The 23,405-nt window shown below is 39.4% G+C and overlaps 2 protein-coding genes across 5 annotated transcripts in view; both read left to right on the top strand.

The window, feature by feature from the left end:
* The window catches only part of LOC120549811 (ephrin-A2-like), an 81,536-nt gene extending 79,953 nt beyond the window's left edge, over positions 1–1,583 (top strand). The window contains exon 4 of one of the 2 annotated variants that reach the window (XM_039786950.1): positions 593–1,583. In XM_039786950.1, the coding sequence (XP_039642884.1) occupies positions 593–717 (125 nt within the window). In that variant the 3' untranslated portion in view covers positions 718–1,583. The remainder of the gene's footprint in view (positions 1–592) is intronic. The other variant, XM_039786951.1, reaches the window with a different exon arrangement.
* A 5,255-nt stretch (positions 1,584–6,838) lies between these two features.
* LOC120549433 (synaptosomal-associated protein 23-like) lies at positions 6,839–22,703 on the top strand. 3 transcript variants are annotated; one of them, XM_039786356.1, is made up of 8 exons: positions 6,839–6,986; positions 11,012–11,126; positions 14,890–14,931; positions 15,215–15,263; positions 16,766–16,883; positions 17,815–17,988; positions 18,141–18,285; positions 20,400–22,703. In XM_039786356.1, exons 2-8 carry the CDS (start codon positions 11,070–11,072, stop codon positions 20,460–20,462), a joined length of 648 nt encoding a protein of 215 aa, XP_039642290.1. In that variant the 5' UTR covers positions 6,839–6,986; positions 11,012–11,069; the 3' UTR covers positions 20,463–22,703. The 3 variants fall into 3 exon arrangements, with proteins under 3 accessions (XP_039642290.1, XP_039642289.1, XP_039642291.1); XM_039786355.1 differs by lacking the exon at positions 6,839–6,986 and adding an exon at positions 7,036–7,191; XM_039786357.1 differs by lacking the exon at positions 6,839–6,986 and adding an exon at positions 12,834–12,891.
* Positions 22,704–23,405: the final 702 nt, after the last annotated feature.

Genomic DNA, 23,405 nt, shown 5'->3' with positions numbered 1-23,405 from the left:
AACATGCATTCTTTTATTCTGTCATTGCCGCAGCTCATCTTTGAGATTCTGCTTTTTGCGCTGTTAACGTAATCTGTCTGACATTACAACTTCCATCTCATCTGTGAAATATTGTCACTAGAGTGAGCTATGAGCGGTTGCACGTGTGTGTGTGTGTGTGTGTGTGTGTGTGTGTGTGTGTGTGTGTGTGTGTGTGTGTGTGTGTGTGTGTGTGTGTGTGTGTGTGTGTGTTCGGCTGCTCCAGATTCTGAGTCTCTGTGATTAAACTGTAATTAGGTTGGTTAAACCCCCTGCAGAGCTCAGTTGCTGTCGTCTTCTCCTCCTCTCTCTTTCCTCTTCTCATACCTCTCTGCCGTCTTCTCTTTGCCTTTCCTTGGCTTTTGAAGGGTGAGAGTTTTGTGCTTTGTCGCTCAATTTATACATCCCCCCCCCGCCCCCAATAATTTTTTCCACTTGTTCACCCTTTGTCTTTCTATAAATCCACTCCCTTCTCCATTCACTTTGTTTTCGATTGTCTTGTCTTTGTATCCGTCTGTGCGTCTGTCCTCTCAGTTCAGATGTTTTGTCGTTTTCTCTCTTCTTTTCATTTCAGATGGGTCGGGATATGATTCTCCGGAGCCCTTCCTGACTGATGGAGGTCCAAGCTGGAGGCCAGGGTCCATGACCCTGTTAGCTGTTCTGGCCTCACTGCTCCTAGGACTCTTCTCCTGGCTGTGACCCCTCTCCCTCTCCTCCTGGAGCTCCCACCCAGGGTCGCTGGGCTGGGCTGGCTGTCCCTCTAAATCCACCACCCCTCAGGGAAGCCCTCTGTCTCCGTCTCCGTATCCTCCCCCCACCTCCGCCCCTCCCACCTCCACCTCTATACGACCAACAACCCCCGCCCCTCCCACCTCCACCTCAATACGACCAACAACCCCACCCCCCCCTGCCAGCCCCCTCCATGGCCCAGCTACGGACACCGTTTCCAGCCCTGGCTGAGAGGGTTTGGTCTTGAGCTGTCTGGGAAACTGCGCTTCATCTCTGATCCCCAAATTCTGGGTGGAACAGCAGCTCTCAGCTGAAAAACACAAGGGAAATGTCTCTGCACTCATATCAGGGGGTCCTTTTGATTTGTTTATTGACTCTTGGCCACTGATGGGGTAGATGTAGCCGCGGCTATGATTAAACTTGTCGTTCCAGTGCAATTCCTATCATCCAATCACGGCAGGATGCATTAAGCGATAGGCCTGAATGCACAAAAATTGGATTTTTTTCTCACATTGCTATCCCATCGTCAAACCAAGAATTGGAAGTGGCCAAGCTTGCATTTTAATTGGAATTCTATACTACCTGGACCAGTTCCAACTGCAACGAGTAGAACAGCAAACCTATAGCGATGGAGAGGAGAAAAGTGACCTGGCCTGTGCAGAAAAGAAAGGGAAACAGATTCAAATAAATATGGCCATATGGGAAATGTAATGTTATATGTGTTGATATTTTCAGACCCAGTGTAGATTCACAGCAATGTGATATAAATACTTTTTTTTTTATGAGAAGCTTTAATATCACATTAAAATGACAAGTATAATCATAGCCTGTTATAGTGGGAGGGTGGGGTGTGTGCAGGGGGGTGTTCTGGGTGGGTTTGGTGAGGTGTATATTTCCAGGTGGATTGTGTTCTGTCTTATTCATGTTTCTAAACAAAGCATTTATCACAGCCTGGCCAGCACAGGCGTCTTCAGCACTCTCTAATGTCGATTGGGTCGGGTGACTTTTGGAACCATGACTTTCTCATGTATGAATGTACCACTGGTCACCCACCTCTTTGTCTTTCTGTATTATTATGACTGTGGTCACTTACAGTACCTTCTCTCGGACTGGCAGGATGAACGGATCGGGGATTTGGAGGGATGTGTGGGGCGGGCAGGAGAAGAGTGAAGTAAGGATGAACGGAGGACAGGTGACAAAAGGAGGCGACACTCAAGTTGCATGACCACTGTGAAACCTTCAGATCAATCTCGTTTGTAATGATGATATATTTTTTCATGGGGCAAATCAGAAACACCCTGCTACCGCTCTCTTGCTCTCCCTGAGACTTTTTCCGACATCAAAAGGAAAATTCAGCCTCTCCCCTCACACGATTTCTCCTGTCTGGCTTTCAGCCGCTGATGGATTAGCTTGGGCCGGGAGATAAATGGACCCACAGGGTGAAACTGACTGGAAATCAGCCCTCGGAGCCCAGGCCAGATCACAATGGACGTAAATACTGACTGAAGCTGGTCCTGGGTCTGAGGGTTAAACCAATAAGGGAAGCGCATAGACTGTGGCAAATGAGGCGAGGTGTGTGTGGTAGCAGCACAAAAACACACATGCGCATGCACACACACACACATACATATACACACATACACACACACACACACACACACACACACAGTCTTTGATAACGGGACGGTTCCTCTGAGATTTTGGGAGCATTCATGGACATGACTATAAAGGGAACAGCACAAAGAGAGAGGGAGCAGAGGAGGAGGGAAAGTTTGTGTGTATCATGGGACTGAGACTTCTTTAATGTTGGGAAGTGAACATAATGAGTAAGCACTGTGAACACACACACAGATAAAAACACAAACATGACGACCAGTGTACAGATACACACACACACACACACATACACACACACACACACACACACACATACAGACATGTAGAAAAGCAAATGCAGATCTAAACATTTACAAAGACATGGCATGCACATACACACATGTACAAAGATACACAAAAAAAAACACAAACAAGGGGAAGCACTTCCTTCGCTGTTTCATCTTATTTTTGTAGCATTTAAAATCACTGTTAATTACTCCTGTGTGGGATGCAGTGATGGGGTATAGCCTGTGGAAGATTAAAAAAAAAATGTTTTCTCTTCTTCTATTCCACTGATGCTGTCCTTCTATCGTTCTTCTTCTCTGGTTTGTGATCCATGGTTGGTAGTGGTAGGATGCCTCCAGGTCTGAGCGTCATGTATGAGTTTGTCTCCTTTTCTGTTTGTGATGTTTTTGTGGGTGCTGACCTCAGTCATTAAAGTCAGTCAGTCAAAAGTAAACACAGAAGTCAGAGCAAGGAGAGAAACACACAAATAAAGATTGTCTTTTTGTCTACTTGAAAAATAAGCCAAGTGAGTGGAATTTCTTCAGTGGAAATGTGAATTAATTTTCATTTGATGGATTTCCCCCACCCCCTCCCCCCAAAAGGGCAGATGATTGTATTCATGTATTAGACTGCACCTGGGTCTTTATTTTTCTCAGTCTATCTTCCTCTGACGTCAAAGTCTTGGGACAGTAAGCGTTGAGCACTGCCAGTCAAAGCATGAAATTATTCAGATGAAATCACCCTCTCCAATCTTCAGCTGTTTCTCCCTCAGCGATGTGACAGCTAATCTGAACTGCTGACAACATGGAGACTGAATAGCTTGATAGCCTTTCCTCTCCTGTTTCCATCACATGTCCAGCAGTGGGGCCTTCCAGTGATGGAAAGTAACCAAGAGCATTTTACTCAAGTATTGTACGTATGTGCAATTTCGATGTACATGTATGTGAGACTTTATATTTCTGCTCCAATACATTTATTTTTATAGCTATAGTCAATAGTTTTCAGATTTTACTAAAAAAGCACATATGATAAGCTTATACAAAAGATTTAACCAGTGGTTCCCACATTTTTGGGGATTGTGACCCCATACAAAAAAGCAGTGTCTAATTGGGGGCCCCATCCCATTCCAGATGTTTATAAATGTGTTTCCATCCACAATTTGAGCATAAAAAAGGTCAAAATATCACACACAAAAAACTTTTTTATGGTTGGCTGAGGGGTAACAGTTGATGGCACCCAACTAGAGTAATTAGCACCATCAGCTGTTTATTTTGATGCACATAACTCCTAATATTTGCATAACAGTAGTGGACAGAAATGCACATTAAATTGTATTTTCTTCTGCCGATTTTCTGGAAATTTGGTTAACATTTGTCCCACATTTGGACGGAAACTTGGCTTATGAGTTGTAAGGAGTTCAACCAAAGACAGACACACCCTCTAAACTTCTCACATGGTTTCATTTAAATAAGTGTTTGAGGCCCAAAGAGGTAAAATTATCCATTACTTCATGAAAAAAAAGAAGCAAAGATCAGAGAAAGAAATGAATGCAAATTTGTATGCAGAACTTTTCCTCTTTCTTACCTCGTTAATCATCTCACGACTACTCACCCATGTATCTTGTGGGCCCGATCCCTAGTCTGGGAACACTGGACTGTATAAAAAAGTTAAAACTAGAACCAGAACGAGTACTTTTACTTTTTATTCCTCTGTACATTGCTGATATTTTTTTGGGAATTGCACTAAAGTAGAATAGTACTTCTACTTGTAATACCATTTTTACATTGTGCTACAACTCACATGTCTATCAAAAGCCAGGTGTCCTTGGTGATGCCTAAAGACTAAATGTTTGGTTTTTTTTGTTTGTTTTTTTTATATGAAATGTTTCCTTTCCTCTTTGAGGTCAATAGTTTTTTCCAGATCTGGACATGAATAGACAAATAGACAATAGACACTCCCCATTGGGGCTTGTATGGACCACTGCTAGCTTGAAACATTTATCAGTCCTGTTTTAAAAGCGTTATTTGAAACCACTGACTCGCCTCTTTTGGCAGCATGGTGCAAAAAGAATATCAGAAATGTTGTTTTTAGGGAAAACTGAAGTACATGAATAATAGATGTGCCTTGGCCTGCCATGTTTGGCCCTCCTGTGCAAAGCGCCTAATGGCTATCGATGTCTCTGGTTTCCATCAAATTGCTTTATATGAGAGCTCAATTCAAACGGAGAAAGAGTAGATTCCAGTGAAAAGGAGACGAGGGAATGAAATTATCCCTTAAAATTGAAACGTACGCTTGGTCAGCCAATTCTTTGTCCTGACAAGTATCAGGTGCCAGCAGAATTAGCGTAACATAAAATTAAGCCTGATCAAGCAAGGCCTCAAAGACCTTCCCAAGTCTCAATCCTTGTGAGAGGAAAGATGGATGTGTGTGATACGACTGGAACAGAGCCAGAATTGAATAGATGTGCTCGTTGAAATCATGGGAAACTAGTGATCTGGTCTATGTCACTGACACACATGTACATACAGTACAGTACACACTATTATATCCCCATGTAGTCCATTCTATATATTATTAATCACTTGATTATTTCAGCTATTTTCATTGGCAGGCATACACGTGGGGAAATAATTGGCGAGAATAAATTTGGCCTGTATGATGTTGGTTTTGGCAACAACCAAAAAGGAAAGCCAGGAAATACAGATGGCGACCCCTCTGCATTCTTTTCCTTTTTCTTTCTGTCTCTTCCTCTGTTGATTTCCTGCTCTCACAGACACATTATCAGGCTATAGGCTAATCTATTCTCCTCTCTCCCCTGTACGTTTGCCTCCTCGTATTCAACTAACTGGCATGATTTAGGAATTATGGAATTAGGGCAGCGCTCCCATCTCTATTAATGAGGAACGGCATGATGAAAGAGCTTGATCCTGAACGTGCCATCTGTAGTCACTATTACACATTCACTTAATCTATCTCTCTTACTCTCACTACTTTCTATTCTTTATCTTTCCTCCTTCCTTCCACCTCTCTCTCTCTCTCTCTCTCTCTCTCACACACACACACACACACACACATCCTTACCATCCTACGTCAAACACACTCACTTTATACCTTCGTTGTAATTACAGAGGAAATACTAATTCTGAGCTCTTCAAGCACGGTTGGATGTGGCGTGAAATGGTAAAATTGCACAGCAGGAAAGTTAACTATGGACCACACACCCATGCATAGGCACACACTCACAGGAGCCCAGATGGACCATGTGTTATTGCTGAATAATGCATGCTATGTAGACTCTATAAAAGATACATGGGAAGAGAAAGCTGGGCACCATTCAGTCACCAAAGGCAGTTCGGTGAGGGCAGCTCTGGAGCATCCCTTTGTGCAAATTTGGAGTTGTTACAAAATGTTCAGCTTGTAGGTATAGGCTGTAGGTGACCCAACAAAGAACACATTTAGCTGCAGTTAGAGAGGGGGAAAAGAACATTTGCTTTTTAGACATTGTCAGTTGATATGTTGTCTGGCACTTTGCCCAGTGTCTTTGCAGTCACCTTGAACAGGCTTTTGTGGTTTAAACCATAAAACTTGGGGAATTCAACAGCAAATCCAATGCTAGGGGCTCAAATTTCAGAGCATCTCTTAGAAACACTATGAAATATCCAGAAGTCTGTCTTCATGTAAAATACCAAGGAGAGGGGGAAGGGGGTGAGGGGGAGGTCTGGGTGAAGGGTAAATGCTGCACTCATGTGGGGGAAATGAGCAGCGCCTCTTTTTCTCTGGAGTCATATGACAGGACATGCGCACCATCATGTGCGGCGTTCGTGTTCTCATAGAAAGCTCCTTTCTTTGACGATAATACACTGCTCAAACAAAATCGCCCATGTAATGATTAAATAAAAAAACGCTTGGTAGCTATAATGTGCTACTACTGCAGCATAAATCATATCATGTATTAAGAATCTGAATCTGCTAAGTAAATAGTAACTAAAGCTTTAACATAATGTAGTGAAGATAAATGTACAATATTTGCCTCTGAATTGTAGTGGAGTAGAAGTATAAAGTAGTATAAAATGGAAAAACTCAGATACAGTAGTTCCTCAAATTTGTACAGTACGTTAGTAAATGTATATGTTGATTTTCCACCACTGTTTTATTACCGAGTTTCGAGAACTACCTTATTAGCTCGGCTAGGTAGTCGCAATATTTCCGACAGCACTTAAATGCACCAACCAACACACTTCGGACAGCCAGACGGTGAAACCACTGAAGGAATCCAGAAGAGTTACAAGTGCCAAGTTGACAATACCGTAAAGAAGGAGGAGTAACGAGCTCGTTTTTTAAAACAAGGAGGGTTAACTGTAAGTATTGACTCCCTAGATAAGTATCTCTCTCCCTTTTCCCTCTCAACATAAGTTAGTTGTTTGAGTTGTGGAGTTAGGTAGCTAGTTAACAGGAAAGCGGAACTAGCAAGCTAGCAGCACATTAGCTGGGTTACCGAGTTGCCCACGGATCCTGCCTGGTTACGATCCTTAGCTACAACCCTACTGCAATTTTTCAGATAATGTAAGAAAACTTTAGTCTGCTTCAACTATTCGACACTTTATTATTCATTCAGTTTAAAAATGTTATTTTTGGGGAGTTTACAGCCACAACTTTTGAGTCTTGGGTGTGGGAGACTTTTCTTTTTTTATGCATTTGCTTCATGTTTCTCATTCACCCTAACGTCACCTGTTTATCAAGTGACCCTCGTTAAATAGTTGCTCAGCACTTAACTGTATTCCTCTGCTTTTTAGATAACCAAGGACAGGTGTGTGTGGATACAGCACTATGTAATTGCACCTATTTCAAATGTAACAACGGAAATGATTAGCAATGGGTCGTATTTTCTCCTATTGAATCAAGCATGATTGGCGACGCTTGTTTTTATACCTTATGTCATGTTGTGAAAGAAATAAAAGGTTATGTGTTAGGTTTTGTCTGTACAACATTATGTAATTGGCCCTCTGGCTGTTTGTTATTGTACACAGGTCAGCATTATCAGTAAACCAACCTGCCTCCAAAACATTTCACACTTAGGCTAACCAAAATAAATGTATTGTCATCATCATGAGGATAGACTATAGGAAGAACTGTTGGGAAAAAAAATAGCCTTATTGGGAATAAGAAAAAAGGTTTGTGTGTGTGCTGCAGTCAGATCTGGTGGAACAGGTTTGGGTAGAAGAACAAGAAATGTGTTTCCCCCTAGGAGCTATTGTGTTAAGACACTTGCTGTAGGTGCTGTAAAGAAACTGCAACATGAACGGGTATGTCCCTTAGGCTTGTTAATTATTCTTCATGTGGCTCTGAACACATGGAGAGTGGTGTCACAGTCCTGTGTTGTTATCGAGTGTGAGGTGTGAAAATATAGGGCTTACTGTCATGTGATCATAGGCTCACATTGCACAGGGAACAAAAAAAAATCTAGTGTTTACCCATATGTGGCTTTGGTGCGTGTAACCTTCTCATCACAGCGTCATGAGGATAAATCAATACAGAGGTTCGCTTTACTGGCACATGTAATGGATCATTTAGTGTTGACATGTTCATCTGTTCTTGTTGTGGCTTGGTATTTCAAAAAAAGTGCAAAATGTGTGAATGAGTACTCCTTCAGTGTTACAGTTGTAAACTCACATTAGTCAAAAACAGTCAAGCCTGTGTGAACCAAAGCCCTCTTTCCCAAGATAAGAAAAAAAATGCAGAGTACACAATGTTAAATCCTCCGAACTGTTTGCCAAGTAGACTGTCCATTTCCCCTGTCTTTTTTGACTCAGGATGTTTAGCTGCTGCAGGTTTGAAAGGGAACTTGAAGTTCAGGGGTTATTTGAAAAACAATAAAATGCCACTTGAACTTTAAATGAAAAGAGGATGACAGGATAGGAAGAAAAGGAAAAGGGCTTAAAGCTGTTTCCTGAATTGTATCTTTTGGGGAGAGAGCGAGAGCTTTGTGTTTATTCTGTACTTGTAAGTTACATCACAGAAAACAAGATTAAATCTTGCTTACGATAATCTTGATCTCATGTTAACTTGTGCACCAAAGAAGACTGTCTGTCTGTCTGAGGCTGCCATTACACTAGTCATTTCAGTGCATCCTGTGACGCTGAGCTGCATAACAGTCAATTATACACAGTTCAGATATTGTTTGGAATGGATTTGTTTCTGCTAAACTGTTCTGCAAGGCAGCCTAGCTCATGTTGTGATCAGAATGTATGGAAGAAAAACAAAGTGAAACCACACCTATTACTCAAGTTCTGTCTTCTTCCGCCTCTCAGTCTAGTTGTATTCATGAGAAATCAGCGTCATTTACAACGTGTACTGTCACGGTTACCCTTTTGCTATTTTTCTCATATTATAGGCCTAGTCCTGCTCTTACCTTCCTCTTACACACAGGGGCATTTGATTCTGATCCCTTTATCTTGTCTATGCTTTGTCTAAACTTAAAAATAAAGTTAAAGCACAGGAAAATGTTGAATTTCACAACAAGTGGCCCTAAGTGGCCAACCACGACCAGCACTTCCTGCTGCTGTTTCACCGTAAAAGCTTCTCAGCAACACTTCCGGACATCATGCCCGCCCAGTTGTTGTTGTTGTTGTGCAAGCTCATGAAATCTGAATTTTAATCTCCACGCAGATTCTGCATAGAGCTGTCAAATAAGGATGCAACTCAATCTGTCCTAATGTGATTAGCTGTGGGAGTTCATTTTCAGGAAGTCCCATGACATCAGTAGTATAAGTGCTGTATCTTTTTTTTGTGATTCAGTAATAGACACTAAGACTTCTTAAGCATTCAGTCTTTAACACAAAGGAACCAAAGCGGAACATTGTTGCATTTTAATGCACTTAATTTAATTTCTTTACACATAGCAACAGTATATTTGCAAAGCTTCCACCATGCTTTCGGCCAATTAAGTATGCATATTTTTCACCTCTGCTGTTTGACAATCCCTGTGTCCAGTCCATAAAGATACTAGTGAGCATGTAGGCTCTATCATTGTGGTTGCATAAAAAAAAAAGTGTACATATTATCTGTGGGCACTATTAAAAGACAACTTCTTTTGAAAGGCCTACGTTTTCAACATTTCTTATAACTATAAGAGTAAAGGGCTTTTTACACATAACTTTTTAACAAATCTTGTGAGAGAGAAACACTCCTTCAGGGGCAGGAAAAAGGAAAAGAACTTGATTTGTTTAGGTTTTGCATCTCCTTCTTCCCTCTCCATATGACAACAACACGTTCACGTTCATGCAGTTAAGTGTTTGATCCTTAAATGTCTTCTTTATGTTTAAGATTAGCTACACACTGAAGAAATATTCTACAGGAGTGAGCCCTGAGTAATACCATGGCATAATGATGTGCTGTAGCATGAGACATTGAGACACTGGCCCTTATGTACATAACTTAAAAGAAAGAGCCAGATATTTCCCTCAGGAGTTGGTAGAGACCAACAGAGTTGTTCTGCTAATTGTAATTGGAATCAATATGATGCTGTATCTCCATGTCAACTCTCTTCAGACATTGGCCAAGAGTGTATTTTGCTTTTGGTCTTGTATGGTCATAGAACATCTTTTTGTAGGTGCCTAAAGTGGGGCTTGGCAATATGACGATGTGTATATCGTCATTTGGACGATGCTTTACGTGTACGTTCTAACCATTGTACATTAAAGGTGCACTATGAGTTCCTGCATGGTCACTTCTGTTGACGTTCCAAGTAAATTTCAAACAAAACAGAGCAAGCTCGCCCCCTCTCCCATGTTTCCGTAACTGTCATGACTAACTGACTGTCACTAACCCCCATCCCTCCCCCAACCATTTTGTTCCAGATTGGCTGGAGTGGTTTGTTGTATTTAGGTGCACAGGCTGCGCCTCTAGCGTTTGTTTGATGTTTACGACCCCTGTGTTGTCTCCCAAGACCGGGCTTTTTCACAGTGTGTTCAGGGGGCAGGCAGCTAGCAGATCAAGGAGAGATGCCTATGATTTGAGAAAAAAATGTAATTGCGCTGAAACCATGCAGGAACTCATAGTGCACCTTTTAAGTACATTTTGCACTAAAGCTCTTAATAAAATGAGAAAAATACTCAGTACTTTTTCTTTGTGAACTATTTTATTCACACAGGACTATACAAAAATAGGCTTTACTGTGTAGTTATTTCATATACCTCTGGAATTACCAGAAAACATGCTATATGGTGATAAATATTGTCTATCCCGTTATTGAAATAGAAGATTTTGGCCATATCGCCGAGCCCTAGCCGACAGTAAAGCTAGGTCTCAGATTTGTTTGAGGCAAAGAGCTTTATTATAATTGATGCCCTCTGATGTGACCTTTTGAAATCTGCCCCTCTTCCAGGCCGCAGAATATCGAGCTTGGTGCCACGGGGGGAACCGCCAAACCAGACAGCAGAAACATGGAAGACATGACTGTGGAGCAGATGACCATGAGGGCGAACCAAGTGACGGACGAGGTACTGAGTCACACACAATACACACACACACACACACACACACAAACACACAAACACACAAACACATACACATCCGTCTTTCTCTCATTGTTTGTTTCTCTTTGAATGAGTATGAAACTTACTTAAAGTGATGTACTGCCCAAAATGTTTTCGTATCAAATGCCATAACGTGCAAGCTACATACAGAAGTCATGATGGAAGTATGAGTGTTTACAACATATAGGGTCAGTCATTTCCGAATAATTTTGTCATAATTCTCTCGGACATTTCCTTGAAAGAATTAAGTATTTTGGTACTAACTGATACGTGACCAATTCATTTGTACCTTTCATTAATTCCAATTAATTGCTAGCATAAGCTAGAGTATTTCAGTCAATGCACACAGGAGGAGCTGAACATGCAAAAAAATGTGAAATTTTACGAGCAAGCAAACAACTCAAGGTATATGACAAATAAAGTTTACACTATTAAATTAATAATAAATGAATTTATACTTAGGTTTAAATTGAGCTTTTCTTTATATGAAACACAATTTCCCTAATAGTTAATTACAAAATTACATAGGTCTCCAGACAGTCATTTAAAAAAATACACCTCCCTGAAAACCATTGGAATTCATAGTATTCTAATTTAAGGTGACCACGGCTGTTGTTCCCTGGGGAGGATGAAACTGCCCACTTTTAACAGACACCTTTTTCATATTTGATACTGAAAAGGGACATTTTGGATGGAGTAATCGTGGCAAAAAAGACTAATAGACATATGCTACACATTTGACATTTCGCTCACTTGTTGTTGTTTTTTTGCAAAGAGTTGGATGGGAGATTCAATACCACTCTGTCTGTACATTTAAAAAGAAATCTACAGCCATCGGGCTGTTAGCTAAGCTTAGTATAGAAAGTGGAAATTAGGGGAAACAGCTAGCCTGACTCAAGTCTAAAGGTTAAGAAAGAATCAGTACCTCCTATAGCTCACTAATTAACACGTACAGACAACATGGGAGTGTGATCTATTCCTTTTTATGTCCAAAGTGCAATCACTCAATCAAATGTATGTTCAGTTTTATCATGTCATTTTTGCATTAGTATTATTGAAATATTTGATTGAACCATAATTGAAAATAATCAAGATTAATCAGTATTGTGATGAAATAATGATTTTAGCCATAACCACGTTGAAGATTGCAAATTTTGGCTTAGCTCGAAAGCATCAGTAAGGAAAAAAATAACATACACACATGTAATCCTGGGGTTTCTTAAATATACAGTAGCATTGAGAGAGCTGCGGGTGGCTAATTATATCCGTTGCATTCACAGTTGATTATTAAGCTAAGAATTAATAGTAAGTGTATGAGGCTTTACGCCTAATTTAGCCTGATAGCTCCCTTTCCCCTCTGTGGTTTTGACAGTTTGAATGTTGTCAGCTATATCTAAGCGTTTTTTATTATCAAGGAGATAATTGTTTCATCAGCACTCCAGGGCATCATATGATCAGCCATCTGATTCAAATGGAGGCAAATTAACTTACTCTAGCTGGGCTTGTAGTTGTGCACTTCACCTTCCTGTAATGTAACTGTACTAATTGCCTGTGTGTTTTTTCACCTCCTTTTTTTTTTTTTTTTTTGCCATTTTTTTTCTCTGTGTGCTTTCTGACTTAACTTCTCTTTTTCTCTTTCCTCCTTTTGCTGCTGCCTGGTTGACTTAGCAGATCATAGAAGGGACAGGGCATGGGAGGGTCCTTATGCTACTTCACACTCTGGCTATGGGTAACCACTCATACCCCATACACTCAGAGCATGGCTGGCAATGTGTCAGGGCAACATCGGAATTTGTTATAAGATTGTTTTTTTTTTTAGGAAGTCTGACACAATCTGTCTTATCATTTCATGGCTGTTGTCCAGTAGTTTTAAAAATGGCTTCCACACTCATCAACATCATGTCAAAGATATCTAAATCCATTGTTTGTGTACGTCCTCATCATCCTCGTATTCTGCAGCCAAATAATACCCATAGTGTGTTTTATGCTTGTTGTGGTAGAATAACACTTGAATTGTATGGGTTTTTTTTTTTTTATATAAAAGTCTTACATGTAGCTTGCTGGAACCTGCACGTGCCTTGCCTAGCTGTACTCCCATTTAAGCCATCCCAAACGAATGATAAAAATACCACGTCATGGTCTATATCTCAAAGATCTCTCCCAGCATTCCAATCTGGAAAATTTGGCTAAGACAGCAATTTCGGGCTTAATTAGCCAAGTTCAAGGATTTTAGAAGACACATCGTAATGTTTAGCCACCCAAGTGATGTTCTGGGTATGTAAACAAAAACCTGGCTGAGCTCAACACATCCCTCGCGCCAATTCGATGTTTGTCTGTTTCTCAATTCACTGATTAATGTATTCAGAGCAAACATAACACAGAGAGAAGGAGGAATCTGTTCCCCACTTCCTCTTGTTAACAGTTCATTAGTGACGGTAACAATGGAGTGGTGCCCTGAGTCACTGAGTCTGTGCTTTGCTCTTTTGGATGCTCTGCTCTCTGTACAGCACTTTCTATTAATAGAGACACAAAGGCATAACTCACCTGAACTGACTGCATTCCGGTTCACCTTCAACTTTTGTGTCTCTCTGCGTGCATGTGTGTTTTTGTCTTGTTGTAGATTTACATGTTTGGCGGCTGTACCCATGTCACTTGATCAGTGAGAGTGATAGTATGTAGTGTGACAAAATGAAGAATACTCCAACCAGACATTATGCAAACGAAACACAGATTTTTGAGTGTGCTGAAACTAAGATTATGTCGGAAAATGGTAAACTCAACAACATTTAGTTTATTGTCTAAATAAACTGTGGGGGGATTGTTTTTTAACGGCTTTGTCTTTTAAAATGTCATGTCAAAATTATGAAAAATACACAACACAATATCCAGATTTGGTCAAAAACAAGCAATTTGAATATTCAAATTGCCAAAATGTACTTAAACAATTAACTAATTTTTAAAATGGTTAAAAATATTTCTAAGCAAAAAACTGCCTCTTCCTTGTTCTCAATTGGGAGGATTTCCAGCTTGCGTTCGTCTTATAGGATAGGAAACTCTGATCTGGTCACTAAAACCAAATGACTGGATGTTAAATTGAATAATGCACTGTTGTGGCCTGATCAGATGAATTACTATTAATCGAAACGATCTGTGTTCCATATTCTGTTTTGTAATTTACTTTGTTCGATAACTTGTTCTGTCCGGTCGTTAGTCCGTTAGTGCTGCTGAAAACATCTGGAATAAAAACGTACACATCGCACAGAACAGAGCAGCCAGATGAGTTCTTCATTGCTCTTCCTGTGCTAATTTGTGTGAGATGCATAAACGCTAATCATTGCTAACTGTGGTGGCTAAATTGAAATCTAGTACTCTGTTATTCATGCTAAATGCCAATTGGAATAATACCATTAATAATTTTTCTTTTGCTAAATAAAACTAGTATATACTGTTTTTGTCTTAGGTAAATACACATCAGCCCTGCTCATCTGGTGTTGCCAAGTCCACAAACAAATTGTATGATGAAAATGGTTTCTTCTGCCTGAAATATCAAACGAACAAACATCAGACAGATCAAAAGTAGATTTTCTTTCAAAAAGCAACTAAAACAAAAAATGATAAATCTCTAGATGTTAATTTGGTTATTGCCGTTTTGGAATCTTTTCAATTGTCTTGCTCCTCCTTTTTAGTTAATAAGTTTAGTTACTTTTTTTTTTTTTTTCTTCCACAGTCACTGGAAAGCACCCGGAGGATGCTGCAGATGGCAGAGGAGGTGAGACTTTGACAATTTGCTGCTGTTACTGACCCAAAAGCACAATCTCATCTCCCATGTGGTTGTGATTTGATGACTAGAATGTGGTCCCTCCTGGTTTAGAATTGTCCCCTACCTGGATGAGGATAAGGAACATTTTAACTAGGAACGTTTTCAAAATCTGTACAAAGCCAGTATCCTAATTAACTCTTAAATATGCATTACTGATTACTTCCATTCTTCATAATGCATACATCTGTCATCTTTTCATTGGTTCTGAATTCTGTGTCACCCTTGTTTTCAGAGCAAACACACTGGCGTCAAAACCATGGAGATGTTGGACCAGCAAGGAGGTAGATGTATAACATGAACACCACATGTTTTGATGCTGATGTTTCCATTTGTTGCTCCTTGTCTGTGGCAAAGATGTAATGCTAATGGTTAAGTTTAAAGAGTCACCCATAGTAATCTTTAGATGTGATTTATTAATGACATGTTTCACGCTAAGGTTATTGTAGCTCTCTTCACGACAACACAGACACAGGTTGGTTCTTTGGAACGGGCGTTTATTGCTTTGCTCTTCTGTCCTTAATGCATCCACATGAGAATGAACACAGTAAGCACGTCAAATTATACATTACCGAAGAAAATAAAGTACAAATTCCGCTTGGCGCGAATATAAACAGTTTCACATATAAGATAAAATACCTCGTTGGCTGCTTGTCCTGAAAAGAGGTTCTTAAATCCTCGGAAAATCCTTCACAGTTCGCTTTGACCTCCGACAACAGTGAAACTCCAACTTAATTAGCAGAGCGCCGTAACATGTGTACACGTTAGGTTTCCTTTGGTCCATTAACAAAATTCCGCAGCAGCGGAAACCACAACAGAGAACTTTAGTTCCCAGAGAAACAAAAAACACAACAGACTAAAATCTAACTATTACATCACATTCATTTTAACCTTTACATTAAACACATTTCCTATTTATTTACTGTATGAGACTGAATATAAACTATAAATTTACTATGAATTTTGCATTAATTATGCGTCATAAACACAGCACATATTTAACAGCACTTACAGTTATTACACTCAATGTTTTTCTAAACCTTGTGCATCAGATTGCTTTTTTGTTGTTTTGGCAAGTTTGTGTTGAAACTCTCAAGGATGTCTGATGTAGAGAAATTGGCAAGGATGAAAGTGTTGAAATGCCCAAAGAAATGTTACTTTTTTTTTTTTTTTTTTTTCTTTTTTTTTAACTTGGAGTTGAAGTAATTGGTTAGAAATCATGTGTTAACAGAACAGGCGCTAATACAGCTGTGTTTTACACCTATGCACCAAGCATCACAGATACAGCATAACGGCAGGAAAAAAAAATCTGTGTTTGAGTGTGCATCAGTGTTGGCCAGAAGGATCATGAAAATAATTTATTGGTAGTCATTTCTGTAACGTGCATCCTGAAATATTGGTGCGCCAAACTAGTGTTCATAAATAATGTTCAGTTATTTTATTCATTTTTTGCCTGTAACTTCATGTGTAAGTTCTGTCCAGGATATGTGTTCTCGGTTTTTGAAATGTCCATTTGTTGTACTATCTGTTCTCTTTTTGTGTTATCTTTATCCCATTTCTTTTTGTGCTGCTGCAATGACCCAGTTATTGACCCAATTTAGGAATCCTCACAGGGATCATTACATTTACATTTAATCCATTAAAAAAAAAAAAAAAGATAAATAAAGGTGAAAATGAACAATTAAAAAAAAAAAAAAAAAAAATAAGAACTTTGAGTGTATAAAAATGTGCCTAGATCCAGAAAAGGAGAGTCTGACATGGTGTGGTATGCCTGTGTGTGTTTCAGAGCAGCTGAGGCGTGTGGACGAGGGCTTGGACCAGATCAACCAGGACATGAGACAGGCTGAGAAAAACCTGACGGACCTCTCCAAGTGCTGCGGCCTCTGTGTCTGCCCCTGTAACAGGTACACTGTACACTCCGAGCTGCTGAAGCCTCCGAATCCCTGTTGTGTGCTTTTCTCTACTTTTTGTGTGCTGTTCTTGTATGTGTCATGATTTATATGGAACTGGTTTGTAAATTAATGCAGAGTGATAACTATTAGTAATATAGAACAAACAGAATAGGAAGCCGTAAATAACAGCTGAAGTCTGTGGGCATTTGCATAGGTTACTTTTGATAAGTTTACATTTTGATCCATTCAGCCACCATGCCAAACTTGCAAACAAAGCGGGATTTCTTAGACGCAAAGTTGAAATAATTCAAATGTGTGTCCATTCCATGAACCTATAGGATTGTTTTATTATCCGGGAGATTCCTATGTTTAGCCAACCTGAGGATATCGTTAAAAGAAAAATTAATTGGGAATACAGAACTGGGAAAACATTTCCAGAACCAGCGGTTCTCTCTCACTCTTAAGAAAATACAAATTTGCTTGTCAAATGCACATTTTATAGTCAAAATATTGCGTGTACAATTTGTGAGTATTTCCAAAGGTTTATGAATGAGTAGAGAACATGAAAGGGTTCCTACCAAGTTCTTAACGTTCTTCAAGTTCTTACTCTGTGCTGAGCATACTTAAAACCCTGTCCATCAAACCAAATCCATATGCAGTGTCAGTGTGTGTGTGCATAGTAAGATCCTATCTGGTTCTAAACATGGTAAAACAAATCTCCCCAAAATGCTTTCACATTGGAGAAGAGGATTCTTTGATGAGTACCATAAAATAAGGTAGGGAATCTTAACTTCCTTACGATAAATGAACTTCTAGCCTTATAAGCCTTGTGGACGATTTATTTAGAGGGCCGTGTGGTTGTATTTTAGGTTTAACGTTCTTCTCGTTTTTATTCAAGCCTCTAGATTTCCTGGTTTGTATTGACTGTCCATTTTCCCCCCAGGGTGTCGTCTATTGAGCATGACTCACAATACAAACGTACCTGGGGTATTAGAGGAGCTGACGGGGAAGTTGACACCAATGGCTCAAAAGTAGTCTCAAAGCAGCCCTCAGGTGTTCACAATGGCCAGGCTGGCCAGGTGAACACCTCGGCGCCCTCAGGCCCGTACATCAAGAGGTGGGGGTCCTGGTCATTCTGCTTCCTTAAGAATCTTTTTCCACAATGTTGTGTATTTAGAAATTATATTAAAAGTCTTCAATTCTGCTAGTCACATATGATAGATTGAGACATGTTTGACAGATGTGGACAAACTTACTTTACATCTACAGGATAACCAACGATGCACGCGAGGATGAAATGGAGGATAATCTGGAAGCAGTGGGCAGCATCATTGGCAACCTGAAAAATATGGCTGTGGACATGGGCAATGAGATAGACCAGCAGAACAAACATATTGACAACATCACTAGCAAGGTAAAATTTGTTTGATCACACTTCTTTAGCAGGCTCTGTCAGCCCTGACTTACTGATTCCCTCCCAAATTACATGTACCTATAAACTAGGCCTGCACGATTCAGGGAAAAATATGAATCACAATTTTTTAGCTTAGAATTGATATCACGATTCTCTGCCACAATTTTTTTTTTTTTCTTTCATTGCACACATGAACCATAACAAAAGAAATTGGCAGTACCAAACATAGATTTTTTTTTTTGGCACCTATAGCGCATCAATGAAACAGGCTTCAATGAATAAAGAAAATAAAGTATATACTGGCCATTTACAGTAGGCTACCAAAAATAGTGACATATAACACATTGAACTAAATATGGCCCTGATACAGGCTCTATCTGAACTCCTTGAACATGTCTTTACATAATTAAAACATGTCAATCAACATGCTGCAGCTACAGCTTCAGTCTCTAGAGAAATGGAGTTTGTCAATTGCCAATTTAAGTACAGTTTCAAAAACATGATTTCTTAGCACACTCTTTAACTGCTTGCCTTTTTATAGAATTAACATTCAACTGGCCATTCAAGTAGGTTACCAAAAATAGAAGTTTAACGCACTGCGCTGAATATGGCACAGAACGTGGCTGTAAATGGGCTAATTGAAACGTCTTTCGGACCTCTTGCCTTGTACGGCTTCATCATATTGCACTTGGTGGTGACGTTTGAGGTGCTGGTAAAGATTTGTGGTGCTCCAATGAGGGCAAAGCATACCTTGCAAATCACATCAGACGTCGTCTTGCTTGAATCCAAAATCCTTCCACACCACAGAATGCGAGCCTTTTTTTGGAACGAGTTCGGTTTGAGACTGAGTGGTTGGCTTATTCTCGTCACTAGTACCTAGGTTTTCATCAATATCCATTTGGTTTATTTACGAACTAACGCGCTCGCTCGACGAGTGAAACGCGTGACTAAAAGGCGCTTTGTCATTGGCTGAGGGTGAAACCCTGAACTGACAAGTGAAACACGTGACGAAACACGTGACGAAACACGTGACGAAACACGTGACGAAACACGTGACGAAACACGTGACGAAACACGTGACGAAACACGATTTTTTTCATTTAAAAATTAAGTCGAGATTGCGATTTTTATAACTATTTATCGTGCAGGCCTACTATAAACCATACCTAAAATTTGGTAGAAAAACATCTACTCTTTTATTTAATTTTTTTTTTTCCACAGGCACATACCTGCCAATAATAAGCTATTGCACTGTTCTAATAAGCTATTGCACGGTTCAATCCCTGCACTGTTCACTTTTGCACTACCACCATTGCACACACTCTACCATAGCCCCTTTTCATGGTCATTGCATTACATGGTCAGTCCATACCAGACCTTTTGTAATCACTTCACAAATTGTTAACTCTTTTTTTTATGTATGTGAGATATGTGTGTATGTGTGTTTGTTGTATTATGGTTGTCTAAGCTACTGGATGTCTAAAATTTCCCTCGGGAAATCTATCTATCTATCGATCTATCGATCGATCGACAGTAATGCGGAAGAAGACTTGCAAACATGGATGGAAATAACACAGGATTTTATTTCTTTTGATCAAATTGCAAAAGAGGAAAGGAAATGCATTCAGCATGTTTGTTAGGCCTCAAGGTTACGCACACATTACATTAATATATTATTATATATATAGAATATTACATTATGGTGTGGTAGGACAAACCTGTTAAATCCATTTAATAAAGCATTTCCAAAGCTGAGATGGAATCCTGCATTTACAGCCATGTTTACTTTATAGCCGTTTTGGTCTTCCCTGCCTTTTGTTGGTGACTGCTGCACATCTTGGTGCATTACCTCCACCTGTATATCAGTGGAATAGTGTGAAACCTTTGGCAGGACTCACCCGTGTGCATTTGCAACCTTCTGCATAGACAAACAAAACAGGGAACCACTCATTAAATAAAACCCCTGCTCAATAGCACTAGAGTTCAAAAACTCCACAGGGAACCTTGAATGATTTTTTTTCAAATGCATTTAAAGTCAATGAATTCCTGAAAAAGAAAAAGGGTGAATATTTGTATAGCAACCCTTTCTCACCCATTTCTTTACTTTCTTTCAGGCGGAAATGAACAGGCTTCGTATTGATGAAGCGAACCAGAGAGCCAACAAGCTCCTCAAGTAGACAAGGAACCCTGCTTCTGCCAGTTTTATCTATCAACCTTGAGCCTCTGTCGCCACACTCATACACACACACTGCATACACATGCACAAACACATGCACAACTCTTTTAACATAAAAAAAGAAATTCAGTCAGGAAGAATATCTTTTGCCATCAGTGTGCTAGCCTTTTATTGCACTAAGATGTAGGTAGAATACACAAATATTTGTCAAATTTAAAAATTTGCCAGCATCTTTCAAACATGCATTTATAGTCACGCTGGACTTTAAGAAGCAGCAAGAGCATCAGAAACTGCACCGTAGAGGAAGTGACGGACTGCCTATCACTGCTGTTCGATACCAAATATGCCCCAGGCCTGTTGTATCAAATCTCAACATTCACAGGAAGGGAAGTGGCACAGGTCAGCTGCTTTGTTCTCATTTTTTCGCCTTTCTCAAGTCAAGAACTATGACCTCACTTTGTCTTAGTGCACCTCTAGTTTGTATGGATGAGCTCACGTATGAGGTCATGGGTACATGCTCATTAGCTCTCTCTTAGTGGTTTTCAGCACTGCATTAATTAATTAATGTGTCACCCCCTGTTGGTCCTATCTTGATACAGCATCTAGTTTATTGATAAAACATTGAATTTGAAACTCAAATTCGTATCAGTTTAATGTGTAATTAGGTTTATTGTATTGTGTGTTTATTGAGACAATGTGCTTATTTAATTACTTTATCAAGCAGAAATGACTTGCGAATAAAGTTGTGGTTTTTAACACTTTGTTCTCATGTCATTTATGCCATTTCAGATGTAAAAGCTATTTCACAAAACCTAAAAACCATTGTGCTTTGGAGTGAGTCATGGCAAATCCTTTCATGCTGGAATTCAAAGCTATTCAAAGCATCTATCTACTAGTAATCTCTTGTCCTTCAAATGTGAAGGAGGGTCAGTAAGCATCATGAGTGAAGTTCATCAATAACTCCTACAAAGCATCTGGTTTATTTTAGAATAACACTGAATATGTAAAACATAACAGTGGATGAATAACAGTAGATTTGGCATCAGTGAATCAACTGCTGTACTTCATATTTAGTGTCTCTTGCGGGTTTTTTCACTCTTGCCGCAGTGTTGATGTAAATACTGAAACATATTGTAGCCTTTGAAATTATCTACCTATAGTCATTCTGTTAATCAAATTTTGCTCCTCTTTCTTTGTCACCTCCTGGTTAATAGAGATTTATAGCACCCAAGAGGAGACATACCAGCCTATGCAGGGTTCCTACACAAGTCTAGTAATGTGCGGAAAAATTAATTGCCTCAAGGTTGATATTTGCAGTTTTGTAAAAGTATGAAAACAAATGTTCAGTTCTAAAACACACTGTTGTACATTGTTTAATTAAATATAACTTCTCACATTGGCTTACTAGGCCATTGTCATTATGGCATAAGCAGCAGTTTTGTCATAATGAAAACAACCTAGGATGTTTAAAATTAAAAAAATTAGTCTAGATGGCAGAATGCGCAGGACCCCTGTCAATGACTTATAGGTGATCCATGGTTGTGTTCTAACAACCATTGTATCACAAGCTTCTCCTCTTGTTTATGTAAATAGCCAGTTTTCACCGCAGAGCTGCAGTAAAATGATAATATCTGATGATGATGGAAAGCATAATTTGTTTTGTCGAAGCCGTAGCCAGGCTGAGAAATTACTGCAGGCAACAGGATGCAAAAGTATACATGTAAATGAATGATGTTTCAGGGGTAAGCATGGAAGCGTAATACGTCCTGGTGGGCTCTGTTAAGGCCTTGCTGTGGAAAATTGGCTAACGATAAAGTAATACATTATTCTCAATATCTCTCGTATGCATCTTCCAGCTTATTTGTTTTGAGGAAAAATGATAATGGGTATGCTCTGCTGCAGGCATACACCTATTGAGTTTGTAAAGATTGAAATGAACTGTTATTCAGGGCTTTGTTTTGCTATAAATGATCTCCCTCAGCCTGCTACTTGTCAGCTGAGATCTAATTGGTCTAGCCTAAGGCTGACTCGCTGTCTTAAGGCTGTTTATCCATTGTTTTATCAACCGCCACTGGAATGTAAATCCAACCGTTTGTTGATTTTTGAATATGTTCATATGCAGCTCTTCTTATCTGAAATTAGCTTGGTTAGCAGATGACTTTTCAACAAAGTAAAAATGCATTTTGTTTCACACCTGCCTCCTATTAAATTGTTTGTATCAATAAATCTATTCTGAAATTCATTTCATTGCACATTTGTGTGTATTTCTTAACATTTAGAATGAAATTTTGAAATTAAGCAAAGGAGATAGAAATGCCAACAAATAAACAAACTGTATAGTTTCAGGAGTTTATTTTAAAGTTTATTCTCTCAAAATGTATTTCATATTTCCTGTCAACATTTTTGGATATTTTACATAGCTAGAGAGTACAAAATGCAGATTAAAAACCACTGAACAGAAAAGGCAGGTAGGAAGGAGTGGAAGACTAAACAAAGTGGATTGAGGTGACCGAGTAGGAAGTGTCTGTTACTGTGGATATAGTGACCAATAAAAACAAGACTGAGTACATGTGTGATACAAGTTTACCGAACCATTTCGAGGTGCATTTATAACAGAAAAATTGGACTACTGGTACTAGTAGCATAGAAGTGATGTTCTTCTGGCCCTCTGCATACAGAAGACTATCTGTATTTCTTGTTTAGACAGCCACAAGATTATAGATGTAATAAATAATTTGTTCCTTTATAATGTAAATAATCTAGACAGATCATAATGCTACCATATTTCCTCTTGAGCTGAACAGTCTCTCGTTTATCTCTCTACACCTGTCTTCCATCATTTCATTGAGGTCACTTGAGTTGGATAGTAGTTCAGGGACAGAGCCCACAGTACAAGGCAAGACGGCAGTGGGAGAGTGTATGTGTGAGTCACCATTCTGGGGAC

This window comes from Perca fluviatilis, chromosome 20, assembly GCF_010015445.1.
Source record: "Perca fluviatilis chromosome 20, GENO_Pfluv_1.0, whole genome shotgun sequence".
In the NCBI taxonomy this organism is placed as follows: Eukaryota; Metazoa; Chordata; class Actinopteri; order Perciformes; family Percidae; genus Perca; species Perca fluviatilis.
The sequence above is the reverse complement of the archived record's forward strand: the minus strand, read 5'-3'. Positions and strand labels throughout refer to the sequence as shown.